The 15,093-nt window shown below is 49.0% G+C and overlaps 2 protein-coding genes and 1 pseudogene across 2 annotated transcripts in view; 2 read left to right on the top strand and 1 right to left on the bottom strand.

Annotated features, from left to right (window-relative positions):
- The window catches only part of LOC119266987 (glutamine-dependent NAD(+) synthetase), an 11,528-nt gene extending 9,238 nt beyond the window's left edge, over window positions 1-2,290 (top strand). Inside the window, exons 13-15 of the mRNA XM_037548274.1 lie at window positions 758-886; window positions 968-1,247; window positions 1,384-2,290. Coding sequence (XP_037404171.1) covers window positions 758-886; window positions 968-1,204 — 366 coding nt within the window. The 3' untranslated portion in view covers window positions 1,205-1,247; window positions 1,384-2,290. The remainder of the gene's footprint in view (window positions 1-757; window positions 887-967; window positions 1,248-1,383) is intronic.
- Window positions 2,291-6,830: 4,540 nt separating this feature from the next.
- Window positions 6,831-11,090, top strand: LOC119266988 (glutathione hydrolase 3-like). Its single transcript, XM_037548275.1, has 3 exons — window positions 6,831-7,431; window positions 9,346-10,100; window positions 10,233-11,090. Exons 1-3 carry the CDS (start codon window positions 6,973-6,975, stop codon window positions 10,897-10,899), a joined length of 1,881 nt encoding a protein of 626 aa, XP_037404172.1. The 5' UTR covers window positions 6,831-6,972; the 3' UTR covers window positions 10,900-11,090.
- Window positions 11,091-11,864: 774 nt separating this feature from the next.
- Window positions 11,865-13,322, bottom strand: LOC119271880 (annotated as a pseudogene).
- Between the last annotated feature and the right edge of the window lie 1,771 nt (window positions 13,323-15,093).

A 15,093-nucleotide genomic window follows, 5' to 3' on the forward strand; every position in this document is an offset into this window, starting at 1 on the left:
CCTTTTTTTATGATTTTTCGTGGATTGCAGTACAGTTTCTTTCGGTTAAACGATACTTAAAAGGGGATGGCTGCACAGAGTTTGATATTTTACTCGCCTGCATCGTTTTCACCTCTCCTCTCACTATTAGGGTGGATAGTAGATGGTAGAAAAGTTCTTTTGTGAAGTAAAAAGACTGACACTTCCACAAACTTTTTTTTTATACTTGAATAATAAAACTTAGCAATAGACATCAAAAGTCAATCTATGTAATAACAAGACTGGGAACATCTGTTGTTGTTTCTTTGGTGTATATATGTGAGAATCTTTCATGACTTTTATGGGGTTTATTTTTGAAGTTAGGAGTACCGTGAGCACCCAATACTTTCTCTTAATGTGTTATGTATTGGACTGAATTTGTGCAGTATGCTAGATTATGCTACTTTCCATCTACACAAGAAGTTTCAGATTTTTTAAATTATTTTTAATGGTGCCGCCGTGTGTTTTCTATTGTGTTTAGTAGTGTTCCTATTTCAGTAGTCTTACTATTGCAATGATGTTGCTGAAAAAATGTTGGATTGGATATAGGAAATAACTGCTCCCTCTGATCCATATTAATTATCACTGATTTAGTACCTCCGATCCATATTAATTGTCACTGATTTACTACAAATCGGAGGGAGTAGTTTATCTTAAAATTGTCAGTGAAATTATTGAATTTATTGTCATCAGTGCAAATATGCTTCCAAGTATTAAATGCTAACACATCTTGCTACAGAACCTCTGCCACAGGTGGTGTGGGCGACTATCCCCCTCAGAAGTGGCCGATAAAGTGAAGCACTTCTTCAAGTACTATGCCATAAACCGGCACAAGATGACGGTCTTGACACCATCCTATCACGCTGAGGTGCTCGCTTGTTTCGGTGTGTAGGTATAAGATCTGCCCCCACCTTACGTTGTTATAACATTAGTCTACTTTTTTTTGCAGAGCTATTCACCAGAGGATAACAGGTTCGATCTCCGGCAGTTCCTATACAACTCGACATGGCCGTACCAGTTTCGCAAGATTGATCAACTTGTACAAGATATCGACAAAGATGGCAAATGGGTGGAAGATCGTCGCGCAGACTCGCAGCTGAGACAACGCGGAGCCGCTAGGCCTGCCCAGGGAGGTGGAATGGGAGTCGTGGCCGCGGGATCTGCCAATCCCGGTGTTGGGCTGTAAGAAATAGGGCATGCCGACGGTTGGATGAAGTAGGTCACGCAAGGTAAATTTTTTTTTTGACCATTATCTCAGTGAAGCTTTTTTAGTCGGTTATTATGGCCATGTCCTCGATGTAAACTTGATGTTTGGTGGTGACCTCGGGTGTCTTGTTGGTGCTGATGGGTACTTTGGCTTTGCAGGACTTTAGTGGCGCAGGTTGGATACATTGGGAAACCAGCCTAGTACATAGAATAATTGTCAAGGTGCAAACACAAGAGTTCCTCAAGGCATGTGCGATAGATGTTGATTTTTTCTTTTTAAATTTCTTCTCCCTGCCTTCCCCGTTTCCTTTTTAATTGCTACGACTTCAGTCAACCAAAATCATGTTGGTTGCACAGTTCAAGTTAACAATGCCAAATGCAGCCACAACTAGACAGTAAGTTCCGTGAGATCTTAATTGTACAAGCAGTTTGCTGGCTACACATTTCGGAATCTAGAAAACCAAGGCGAAGCCGAAAGCAAGCGATGGCTTGTGCAGCCGAAGAAATCGCTGGGCAAACATGAGAGGAACTGGCAGCTAGTAGGATGCAGCAAATGCTAGTAATGGAAGAAGGCACCAGGTAAAAAAGGGCCGAGCAAATCAGGGAGCAGAGTGGGATGCCTGCAAGGGAGATTCTTGAATACCCCTGTTGGCAAAATGCTTCCATCTCTGGAGGCGACCCACACCAAGTTAAGTGCAAGCCTAGGGATTCCCATCTCTGGCATCCCCCTTTTTGGTCATGTTGAGAGGATAAGGCTGGTAGCTTGGTAATGGGGAGAAGGCTAGCTACCTTCTGGAATGACGTCTAGATATGCGATCATAGCGTTGCAGATGCCTTCCGTAGGCAGGCACTTCGTCCACCATTCCAGGATGTGATCCTGATAAGCTGATATGGCTCGAAATGGACAGTCCACCAGCAAGGGCAGGTTATATGGCGCAGAGTTGTGCGGGATCCCTCTCGTGTAAGGAGACACTTTATATTCTTTTCACGGGCACTCCCATCCTGGCAGCCTTCTAGCTAGTGACATAGAGAAGCCAAAATATTTTTTTCCTGTGTTCCGAATGAATGTCTCCGTCGTCATTCATCATAATAACGAAGGACGAGTCTTTTGTGCTTGTTTCTGAAAGCAATGTGTTGGATACATTTTCTTTTTCTGAAAGGCGACGTGGTGGATACATCATCTCTACTATTAAATGGGAACCTGCTGTCGTCGTGATGGTTCGACCAACACCTCCCCTCGTTCGATCTCCTCTTCACCCCTCTTACGACCCCACGCATCCAACGAGCCAAGGACAACTTTTTTTTTCCTCGTGCAACCCTCGCACCAACCCAGCCCACCGATCCTCCAGGCCCAGCCACGTTCGGAAAGAAAGATCCCATGACCCACGAAGTCACAAACACACGTCCCCCACGCCCCATTCTCCCCCACGTCGCTCCCAATCACGTCTCTCTTGCCAAACCTGAGAAATTTCACCACCGCCGCTATACTCCTCATTCGCCTCGTGCTCGTTGGCCGCAGTCCTGGTCGTGGGAGCACGGCCGCCGGGATGCCGTACGTACTGGGAGCTCGGCCGCCGGGATGGGGTATGGGCTGGGAGCTCGCCGCCAGGATGGGGATAGGGTGGGAGCGCGGTGCACGATTGGAGGAAAATACGCCGCCGCCGCCGCTCCACTCATTCACCTTGTGAGTTTCCTTTTCTATTGGTTGACTTTGACTTTCACGTCGCCGGCAAGGATAGCGAGGCAGTCGATCAGGACGGCGAGGGCGAGGGAGGTCGGTGTGGATGCTGCGGCGGCGGCAGCCTCATCGCAGGTGACACTGACATCGATCGATCCCTGGAACCCGCCTTCCTGCACTCCAGTGATGCGACACGCCCATGCCGCCTCTCCTCCCTCTAAGGCCGATCTATTCAACGCATCAAGGTATCCATCTAGACTCCCGTGCTTATTGGATTACAGTTACACTCTGGAATTCTTTTTCGTTCTCTAGCTGCTCGACCAAATGATTCAATGAGTTAGGAGTTGCAGAGGACATGGAAGGTCGCTTATTCAGAACCACGTATGATGTTCTTCACTATTTTAACATCTTTTCTTACTCACCGTATGTTCAGGTTTTTGAGCATACATTCTGGATCATACGCCTCGCAGGCATTCAATAACTTGCAGGATATACTCAGAGGTTTGACTTGGCGACTTGGCTGATGGTAGACGACCTTTTCATTAATCTCTTGCTCCAATAAGGGTTCACATCGAGGTATGCTTGTTAATTCTTCCCTGAGATACTTTCTACGTGGTAATTAATTTCAGGTACTTCAAGGACTTTGACTTTGTTAGCTAAAATTTTCATTTTAATCCATGTGATCAATTTTTGTATGGCAATGGAAGTTCATAAAATATTTGATTTTCTTGGCACTTGTTAGGTTACTACATGTGAGATTAATTGAACCCCCTATTATAAGTTTTTTCGTTTGATCTGCAACATTTCCATTATGCTTGATTGTCGAAGTGCATGGTAATCATAGGTCACATTACGCCAATTGTGCTTGTTAGGGAAATGGTTTCTGGAGACACGTGCGTACTGGTTAGAGGCCACATGATGCCAATTGTGCTTGCACAATTGTACAGATTGATTTTGGGAGACCTGCGTGGGATGCACAACTCTGGCTTGAGCCTCTGAAGATGTTCCCCACAACCTGAAGGTGTGAACTACGCTGCCGCTCACGGTATGTGTGTTGCTTCCGCTGGACGATGCTCTATTGCCGCTGTTGCCTCAGCCCTCCTAACTGTCGTCTTCTTCCCTTCTCTTGCTGCTCGATGAAGTTGGTCATGCTGCTCGCTTTGCATGCTATGGAGTTTCTGTCCCTACCTGCGATAAATTCAGTATTGATCTACACATGTGTCTGTAGTACAAAGTTCCAAGACCTGGCTGATGATATAGTTTTGACTTGTAATGATCTGGTTATGTATACCTTTTTTTGGAGATATATGTATTGTATCTCAGTGTGGAACATTGTCTTTTAACCGAATCTTTTATTCAATCTGAATTTAGATATTTTATTTAGCATGTCTTAGCTTGTGATTTCCTATGCTGCACACTGTAATTAATTTTCTATAGCTGCCGGCTATGTACTACAGTTTGCTAATGCACTTGGGATCATTTCTGGTTTGATAATAAATGAAGGTATGACTAATTTGGATCTTGACTAGAGCACCAACGTATGCTCCTAACAACTGTGTGAGAAATTAAAATAACTAAAGTATTTGACTCATCTACAGATTGACATGGTTCTAGCTTACTCCTTCAATACGTACACCTGATAATTGAGATTGAGACCCCCCCCCCTCTTTTGTAATGATAACACTCTAATCAGCAATTGATTCAGCATCACTTGGCAAATAAGTGGGGATATCATCACTCAAAAAGGTTGCAGTTTGTGAAGCTTGAGCTCTTTGCAACATCAGATTCCAGTTGATGTAGATATGCCATGCTTACTGTTTGACATGGATACTTTGTGTTGTGCTTCTTAGCTTTAATAGTCCTTTGTGTTTACTTATATAAATTAAAGGCCATAAATCGGGTTAAGAATGTAGACTGGAGTCTCCTATGAATTTGACTCCGATGGTGGGGATCCCATTTCGGTGAAATCATGTTGCTACAACTTTAACACACCAGGAAGACAAGGGAGTAGTCGTTCCTTGGACTTGGCATTTTTTTCGATGACGGCATTGGCATGGATGATCATTACAAGTGCTATCGGGGATTCTCTCGACCTGGCTCCTCCAGCCTCATTGGATGATGAAAGTTTCAGTTAAATGAATTTATTATGCATATGGCATGAGATGGTCCAAAAAAATGTAGTATGATACATCTATTTCACAAAGAAAGGCGATCAATTATAATTAGTTGTAGCCTCTATTTACCCGTAAAAATCCTGTCAAACTAAATAAATAAAATCTAGCCTCTGTTTGCCCATACTTGGCATGGAAGCAGGATGTTTCTCTCGTAAAATATCCGGCACCACTCGACTCTTTGAACAATCTTTACTACAACAAAATGTCGTTTCAAGAGGTATATTTTTTCTCCCGTTGCAACACTCGATTCCGTTTCGTCGGAGGCGTAAAAGAAGGCAACCGGGTGCAGAACAAACTTTACGCCCGCTGTACTAGTGTTTGGTCCTCCCAGATGTTGGGACGACTCTGACGCTGCCAGCAGCAGGCAGCGGGGACAACCCAGCCATTTCATCCTTCTTATATTTATTTTTTCGACGAAATATGACTGCTGGCCTGGCCACGCTAGTCACGCGTGCGGTGCGGTGTGCCAACCATTTCATCCATCGACCGATCATTACGCACCACCGACTTTTCAATTCCATTCGAATCGGAATCGGAACGTGTACGTGTGGGTGATTTGATTTGGCTGGAGACAGCGTGTGGTGCGATCCGCTGTTGCAATCTTGTCACCATCGTGCGAGGCGAGATGTAGGCCAATAATTCCTTAATTTTGTGTCGCCTGCTCGCTCACCCAATCACTGGACTGTCAGCAGTCACACTCCCCACATTAATTAAGGACGCCCACATGTCATTGCCCCAATATTACTGTACTCCAAGTTTCAAAGAAATTCATTTTTTCCTATGGGAACATTTACGTGATCTTTACCTACGTATCTCTACGGTTTCATTAGTACAAAAAAAATACAGTACTACGGTGATTTGTGTTGTACGCAGACAAGACAAGATTCTGACCCAAATACAACAAGAAAGTAGGTCTATTTTGATTTATGTATGCACAGTATATATACTTTTTATTTCTGCTACGTATGAAAAATGTATATTGATGTAGTACCTTTTTATGATAAATAAAGCGGCTCATTTTTCGTAGTCAATGCTCCCTTTTTTCTTTTCTTTGGCCAAGTCGACAATGCTCAAGGACCAGAGAATTGTACTGCAAACATGCGCATCCGATGCATCTAGACAGTTTTGCCGCCATGTGTACATAATTTATGAATACTCTCTGACATGACATGAACCGCGACGCTTGTAATGGCGTCTCGTTTACAAGCGTGACCACGACAGTGACATCCTTCCTCCTAGTTGTTCCCTACAAACTTGGATTACCAGCTGGTCCTTTTGCTACGGCCACTCTGCTCTCTGATAGAAAAACACAAAGTAATTTCCTTTTTCTTTTCACTTTGTTCTTCCAAAATGATACTATTTCTGACTTTTTTCTTTCGAAGAAAGGGATTTCTCCCACGATTTCATTAACGAGACCATGAAGCTGATCATGGTCACCTCACCCTGCAAGCTGACAAGCACCAAGTAGTACTTGTGCACCACTTATCTGCTTCCCTGTCCACAACGAGAGCTAAAAAAGTACTCCACTAAATAAGAAGTGTGGGCAATCCACACCGGTGCCCTGGAGCAATTAAGCAAAGGTTGCAATTTTTTTAGTGCCGAATTGGATTAGTTCGGAAAGAATCCTTGCGATTACGTCTACCCTTCCCCTTCTGCATTTTGTATTGTGAAACTCGGTCCCTGATCGTGTCTCGGGTCATAGATATATTCACAACGAGAAAACTAACAGTGAAAAGTAGAGACTTTTTTGGCCAGTTGGAGGGAGCTATAAAAAAAATCTCAGCGCAGCGAACACAGAGCACTACGGCAGCGCGCACCGTGAGCTCTCACCATCACCCAAAGAATCCTCTCCCCTTGGCTCCGTCCCACACTTGGCCGTCCACGGAATCTCCGGCCATGGCCGCGCTGCAGAGCCCGCTGCTCGGCGGCGCCGGCGTGTCGCCGGACGCGAGCTCTCCGCGCCGCAGGGTCCGCCGTCCGTGCGCCGCGCTGGGCATCGCCGTGGCGCTGCTCGCCCTGGCCGGCGTCCTGCTCCTGCTCCTGGGCTCCGGCGTCCAGCCCGGTCGGGGCTCGAGGGCGTCCGTAGGCGCAGCGCGGGAGAGCCGGCACGAGGTGGAGTCCGGCGCGGCCGCGGTGGCCGCGGACGACGGGCGGTGCTCGGAGGTGGGCGCCGCGGCGCTGCGGGCCGGCGGGCACGCCGTGGACGCGGCCGTGGCGGCGGCGCTGTGCCTCGGCGTGGTGCACCCGATGTCGAGCGGCCTGGGCGGCGGCGCGTTCATCGTGGTGAGGGACGCGGCCTCCGGCGACGCCGTCGCCTTCGACGCCCGCGAGACGGCGCCGGCAGCGGCCACGCCGGTACGTTTACTCCATACTATACGTTGCAATCATTCGTGAGAGCGGCACGACAGCGAAAAGCGAGATTTTTTCGCCCATGCGTTCGTTAGCTCGCTCGTTCCGCTCGTGCGTATGGCCCGTGGGTCCCTTTGCCAGCCGCTATGGTTTGCGCGGGAGGTCGCTGTCTGGTGGGCCCGTCGTGCTCGCGCTTGAGGTCACTGTACGGTGGGCCTCGCATGCTTACGAAATAGGAACCGACCTGTGTCATCTAGCTCGTGCTCTTGATTATACCAATGGAGTGGTAGCTCAATGAATATGACATGCAATATGCATCTATAGATTTTATTTGTTATGACGACAAGGACTATGCATCTACTAGTACTATGTCGAAGCAAAGAATGTAATATAGGTTTAGTTGCAGCGAAAATGCCAAATGAAGACCGAGTTTGATGGAGGCCTTAATCAATTTAAAAAGACGAATGTACGGTGTGTGTGTAAATTTTAAGGTTGAAATGTGTTAAAATGAGAGCTACACAAAGAAGACGAATATGTGGCTTTTTAACATATTTAATGTTCATCTTCAAAGTCCACAATTTGTGTTTTTATTGCTGCTCACAATTCAAGGTATTCCATCCTGAAATTTTACACACATACACATTACATCTTTAAATACATGTGCATTTTTCAGAGTTTTTTGAAAATGAAAATTTGGATTTTTTTTCTAAATTAAGGCCTTCATGGAGCTCGGTCTTCAAAATCCGCTACTCTAGTTACAGCGATAATAATAATAATAATAATAATAATAATTTCATAAGGATGGCAAAGCATTTACAGATTTACTCGTCACACTCATCCTAGCTACCCAGTTTGTACGACTAAATTTGGCTTTAATTAGGCCATCCCCTTAGCTGTAGTGGGTGTAGTAGTGCTTGGCCTATCCAGTTGGCAATATTTTCATATCTGTTTTTGGCTGAGATCTTAGAATCATCTCCTGCTCCACGAGTGACAGATCATAAAAATGGTATATTATGGCTTATGGGGTATCTTATCTCTAACGGTAAACAAATCAAGAGAAGCCTTTGCGATCTGCAACCCACCTACCCTATCGCAAAAGAAAGAGAAAAGAAATTCACAATGTGTAGCATGCCATGTGATGAACTGCAAAAGTTTCTTACATTGTTGTAAAAAGGGAGTACTTCACAACCATTAAGATCTGGATTACTATTTTGCAAAAAGAAGGTTTTGCATTTGATTTAGCTAGTACAATGATTTAGATTAATTAGGCATTCTCCTTAGCTTAGCTCACCCAGTTGACAACATTTTCATCTCTGTTTTTGGCTGAGATTCTCCCCGGCGATAGTCCTTAGAGCCACACGGATCAATACAAATGGTACTCCGCATCTTATCCGTAACAGTAAACAAATCAAGAGAGGCCTTTGCTTTCTGGTACCCACCTCCACCTACCCCATCTCCAAAGAAAGAGAAAAAAAATTAAGCAATGCGTAGCATGCGTGTGTCACCACCATGATTCATATAGATCTATGCTAATCATTTTCTCTCACCTTGGTGAGTAGTTCATGCGTGTTGAACGAGAGCGAACGTGCGTGTCACAACAGTTCAGATTCTGCACTGCTAACCTAATTTGCATTGATCGGTCGCTCGTGGTTAATTCCATTGATTTGCGCTTTATTATGTAAGTAGTAATTGCTAATTAGTTGGCCATGTTGATTCTTCGCACAAAATTAGCCATGCTAATTAGTTTCTGTAACAGTGTAACTCATTGCCAATTGTACAAGAAAGCCAATGCATGGATGGATGGATGGCTAGCTGAAATTATTAGGGTTTGATCGGCCATGTTAGACTAGACAAGAAAGAAAATTGCACGGATGGATGGATGGATGGTTGGCTGAAACTATGTGCATTGTGTGTTGCCAGACCATGTACGCCGCCGACCCGACGACCAAGTTCAAGGGCGCGCTCGCCATGGGCGTGCCGGGGGAGCTCGCCGGCCTGCACGCCGCGTGGGCGCGCTACGGCCGGCTGCCGTGGAAGTCCCTCTTCGCGCCGGCGATCGCGCTCGCGCGCGACGGCTACACCATCGTGTCATACGTGGCCAATGCGCTGAAAGACGAGGAGGTCGACGTGCTGGCCGACCCCGGCCTGCGCGCCGTGTTCGCGCCCGGCGGGCGGCTCCTGCGCGACGGCGAGCTCTGCCGCAACCCGGCGCTGGCGGACGTGCTGGAGGCCGTTGCGGAGGAGGGGGTCGCCGCGTTCTATGGCGGCGCCGTCGGGGAGAGGCTCGCGGAGGACGTGAGGCGGGCGGGGGGCATCGTGACGGCGGAGGACCTGAAGGGGTACAGGGTGGGGGTGAGCAAGGCCATGGAAGCTGACGCCATGGGGTTCACCTTCCTCGGCATGCCGCCTCCGTCCAGCGGCACCGTCGGCCTGGCGTTGGTGCTGAACGTGTTGGGTGGGTACAAGTCGACGGAGTTCTTGAAGGGGTTCCTCGGCGTGCACCGGCTGATCGAGGCGGTGAAGCACATGCTGGCCGTGCGGATGGACCTCGGGGACCCCGGCTTCGTCAACGTCGCCGGCAACGTCTCCGAGATGATGTCGCCGGAGTTCGCGGACAAGATCCGGCGGAGGATCGCCGACAACACCACCTTCCCTCCCGCCTACTACCTCGCAAAGTACGTACGTACGTTGGAACAAAATTTTATTTATGGACGCCATTGTAGATCATGCATCAACATTTGTGCACGCACCGTTCGTTTGCACACCGAGTAATTGAAAGGTTTCGTGTGCATCGATCGATCAATCAGATGGAGCCAGCTGCGTGACAACGGCACGAGCCACCTGTGCGTGGTGGACGGCGACCGGAACGCGGTGGCGATGACGACTACGGTGAACTACTACTTCGGCGCGCACGTGCTGTCGCCGTCCACGGGCATCGTGCTCAACAACGAGATGGACGACTTCTCGGTGCCGTCATCGAACCCGGCCCCGGACCAGCTCCCGCCGGCGCCGGCAAACTTCATCGCGCCGGGGAAGCGCCCCCTCTCCTCCATGACGCCGGCGATCATCCTGAGGGACGGGCAGCTCGCCGGCGTGGTGGGCGCGAGCGGGGGCACCAACATCATCACGGCGGTGACGCAGGTGTTCCTGAACCACTTCGTGGTGGGGATGAGCCCCCTCGCGGCGGTGCAGAGCCCCAGGGTGTACCACAAGCTGGTGCCCAACGTGGTGCGGTACGAGGACGCCACGACGGCCGACGGCGAGGTGATCGAGTTCAGCACCGAGGCCATGGAGTTTCTGCGGCGTAGGGGCCACGTGCTGGAGAGCACGTCGCCCGGGGCCGTGTGCCAGTTGATCGTGCAGGACTTGCTGGCGCCGGTCTCAGGTGGGGGCGGCGGCGGCGAGAACGTGTTCCGCGGGATGCTGACGGCGGTGAGCGACCCGAGGAAAGACGGCAGCCCTGCCGGACTATGATGGACATATTGTTCAGACGTGTCAGGTGTACATACATTCAAACAGATTGTTCTGAACCCAATGATCTTTCTGAATGTTACAAAGTATTTACATGTAGTTGTCACTCCCTTCAGCTTCAGCTAAGGGTTGAGTTGTCTCCAAAAAAAAAAAGAGATGAGGGTTGAGCCCTATATCACAAATATTCTTTGATACTTGCGTTCATTTATTGAAATTTGCCGACGTTTTTGAAAACACGGTTATTTTTTAATTTTGTTGAACTTTTTATAATGCAAATATTTTTTGAATTCGTGAATAATTTTAAAAACATGTTTTTTATTTTTTTGAAATCATAAACCATTTAAAAATTGTTCGAGCATTTTCCAAATTCTGAACATTGGTTGAAATCACGATTTGTTTGCAATTTTTTTAACTTTTTAAAAATTTGCGGACATTTACAAATTATTGTTTGTAAAATAAAAACAAGAAGCAGAAAAAAATCAAAATTAAAATAAAAAACCCAATAAAGAAATAATCAGAAAACAAAAAAACCAGTTTAGAATGCTTCTAGAAGGTTCCCAAACCGGTACTAAAACATGAGCCGGAATGCCTCTGTGTACCCTAAATGGGCGGCCCACTTGCTCTCGCTGGTGCGCTCGCCTGTGCGTTCTGGTGACAATTTGCCGCAGCAAGCGATAAATAAGGTTTGCGGCATCTACTGGGCTCATCTTAAAAGAAAAACAAGCATCTAGTGAGAGCGGCGTTGCAAAGGATAGGCTCGATGGAGCCTTTAAAACAATATGTTCAAAAGTAAAAAAAAAGACATTTTTTGAAATAAATACATATGCATGTTCTTCAAGTATGTATAAAGTTTGATCAATTTTTGTGTGTGGAAAAACTTATTTTATTAATCAATAACTAGGTTTACAAGGCATAACAAATGGGTAATGGGAAACCCCTGCCACAAGTGGCACTCTGTTTCTAAGGAACTAGAAAAGTTTAACCAAGTTATGTGCCTCTTTGTTCATGTCTTGACCTTCAAACACAAAATCAAAAGTAGCAAACTCATGTGCACTCGCAAAAAAAAAATGGTGATGGCGCGCGAACTTCACAGTGGCCAATACGTTATCTTTCGACAAGGACTCGCACGACAAGTTCTCACATATGGCCTTCATTCTCGTCAGCCCAAACCGGCACGCCGCCGTGAGCATGTCCCCAGCCAGCAACCTAGTGCCATCTCCAGGAAGGAGCTCGTCGGCGTAGATAAAATGGAGCACGGCCTTGAACACCGCAGCCTTCATGTCGTCGACCCGTACCACGGCAGCAGTGGCGTGATCATCCTCCTTGTTGCTGGTGGCCACCACCGCTTCGTGTAAGGCTGGTGCCCGCGCGGCGATCACAAGCTTGTGCGCGCGGATCTCGCTCTCCTCGACTAGGAAGGCCACGTCCGAGCCATTCTTGCTTGCCAGCAGCTGCTCGAGTTGCGTGGAGACTTGGGAGGGAGGCACGGTGACCATGAATCTGGCGCCAATGGTGCTAGCCCTACTAGTGTAGGGCTCCTTAGCGACGTCGACTTCGCAGCGTATGGTCAAGGAGCCATCACTTGCCATGTACTTTGATTTCGCATTTTCTATGCCGACACACTTGGGACAACCCCATGACGTAGCAGTGCCCCTCGCAAAGAGAGTGACAGAGCTGTAATTCACGGTGAGCGGCCACGTCCCGCTGGGGTCTTCGATCTTGAAGCACCTGGACGCCCTGACGCCGGGGAATCCTTTAGGCCTTGTTCGGTTGAGGTGGATTTGAAGGGGATTGAGGAGGAATTAATCCCCTGCAAGCCAAAATCTCTGTAAATCCTCTTCAATCCACCTGCGGTTGGGATTAATCGAACAAAGCCTTAGGAAGATGAGATACAAGCGCGAGGAAAACGGAGATGTAGTGCCGAGCGTCGTCGGATCTCCCCGATGGGTACACGTCACCCAGTCATAGCCGCCGACCTTAAAAGGGCTGGAATGGATCCTTTGGCCAACGCCATGACTCCTCTGCACGGCGTTGAAGTTGGGGATCTTGAAGTCATGCCAGCCGTGCACCTCCTCCGACGCGTTGAACGTCGATGAGCTCTTCTCCGGCAGAAGGGAGGAGTTGCGGTCAAGGCCATGCATGGCCATTGCAACTCTCTCTACGGTCTCGAGTACCAAAGGGCTGCAGGTTTCCTTGAGCTCCTCGTACTCCTCCGTCGCCATCACGGCCGCGAGCACGTCGGGATGGGTTGCAATGTACTCGATGCAGGATTGCTCGAGCTGCCGGCAGCTCTTCCGGCCACGCACCAGCAGCAGCGTCGACATGACGGTCGATGCTTTGAGGTTCTCGGAGAGGATCTTCTCGCACATGAGCCTCAGCCTTTCCAGGTCGTACCGGTCGGCTGCCACGAGCAGGTCGCGTGCCATGGCTTCACAGGCCTCGCCTTGGAGGGGCGCCGTCCCACGTTTTTGCTTGGTCTGATGGGCAGCTCTTCGGTGTAGATGAAGCGGACCATGGCCCTGAAGGTGGAGACGCTCATGTCATCGATCCTGATGGCGCGCGCTCCCGCGGTGGAAGCCGAACTGTGCCACCTGAACTCCGCGGCGAAGACGGACGAACACATGGCGAGCACGAGCTTGTGCGCCTTGATCTCGGTCTGCTCCACCAAGAACGTCACGTCCGGCGGTACGCCGCTGGACGCGTCCGGTAGCATAAGTTTTTCGAGATCCTGGGAGATGGTCGGCGATGATGGCACCGCGACGACTAAGCGTTTCGTGCTCTCCGTTTTGGCAACCGGTTTCTCGTCGAGCACGTCGACGGTGCAGAGAATGGTGAGGCAGTCGTCCTCCACATATAGCGCCTCATGGCCACGGAATAAATCTGGGAGCGTTAGCTTCCAGCTCTTGCCGGTTTTGGAGAAGGCGTTGTGGCCGTCGCTCCGCCACACGGCAGCCGGCCACCGGCCGCGCGGGTCGTCCATGCGGAGGCTGGCCATGGCGACGACGACGTCTCCCTTGCTGTTGCCGGTGGCGACGAGCTCGAGGGTGATTGACGAGAGGTGATCGTCTCCTTTCTCACCGAAGTCGCAGAGGAGGGCCCATGTGTGGCCGCCGGCAAGAAAGTCGCCGGACTTGATACGGCTGTTGATCCTCGGCACTCTGTAGCCCACGATGTGGAAGTGGTGCGTCGCTCTGAAAATGGACGACTTATGCGTCGACGCCGTGTTTTGCGGCGTCGAAGCCACGGCGGCCAGATTCATGGTTTGCTAGATCGATCTATATATCCGGGAAGAGGATGGGCATGCAATGCGAATAGAGAGGCCAATATCCATATATGGTTGTTGATGATTCGAATCGATCCCAACCGTAAAAGTTTCAATCTCTTTCCAAGCAGCACGCGCATGCCCTTTTGTAGTTTGACGCGAGGGCCGGGGGCCAATGCACAATGGTCAGGCAAGAGACGTAGTGACTAAATATCCATATCTTTATCTTTATCTTTATCTTTACCTACTAATAAAGCGGCTAACTTCTGCCCGTCCGTCATTAAAACCGTCTCTAAAGTTGCAAAAAATTATCCACCAATGCCACCGATAAATGAGAAAAATGTTTGGTTTCTTATTTTTTTTTGTCTGCGCTGGTCCATAGCTCAATAAGAGGAGACCCCCTTACATTCAATGATGATGTGAGCAGTGCACTGGTTGGTTCCTTGACCTACCGAGCTCGAGGTCGTGGGTTTGATTCCCATACTCCCCCCTTTTTCTTTTTAAGGGTTAATTATCCTTTTGCTCTTAATGGTGTTCATGTGCTCAGTTTTGCCCTCAGTTGCGAATCGTGCTCAGTTTTGCCCCTAGTCTGTCCGTACTGACTCGTTCCGTGAACACTGCCGTCTCCTTAGGTCAACGTTTTGACTCGGCCCTTACAGGTGGGACCAGGCGGCAGAGACGCGCTAGACGATCAGACCGTTGCACGCGTGGCTTGTGGGACCCAACAAAGAGCCATTGAGCAGAGAGCCGTTGCGGGTGTGCTATATAAGCGGGCGACAGAGAGCGGCGGTGACCACGGCGACAGAGAGAGCGGGCGACAGAGAGCACGGCGGTGACCACGATGACATAGAGAGCGGCGGTGGGAAGATAGCTGTGGAGGGCGCGACCGCGTTGAGATCCCCTTCGGCTTCGAGCTCCATGTCTTCTTCAAGCTC

The sequence above is a fragment of the Triticum dicoccoides genome, chromosome 3A (assembly GCF_002162155.2).
Source record: "Triticum dicoccoides isolate Atlit2015 ecotype Zavitan chromosome 3A, WEW_v2.0, whole genome shotgun sequence".
NCBI classification, from domain to species: domain Eukaryota; kingdom Viridiplantae; phylum Streptophyta; class Magnoliopsida; order Poales; family Poaceae; genus Triticum; species Triticum dicoccoides.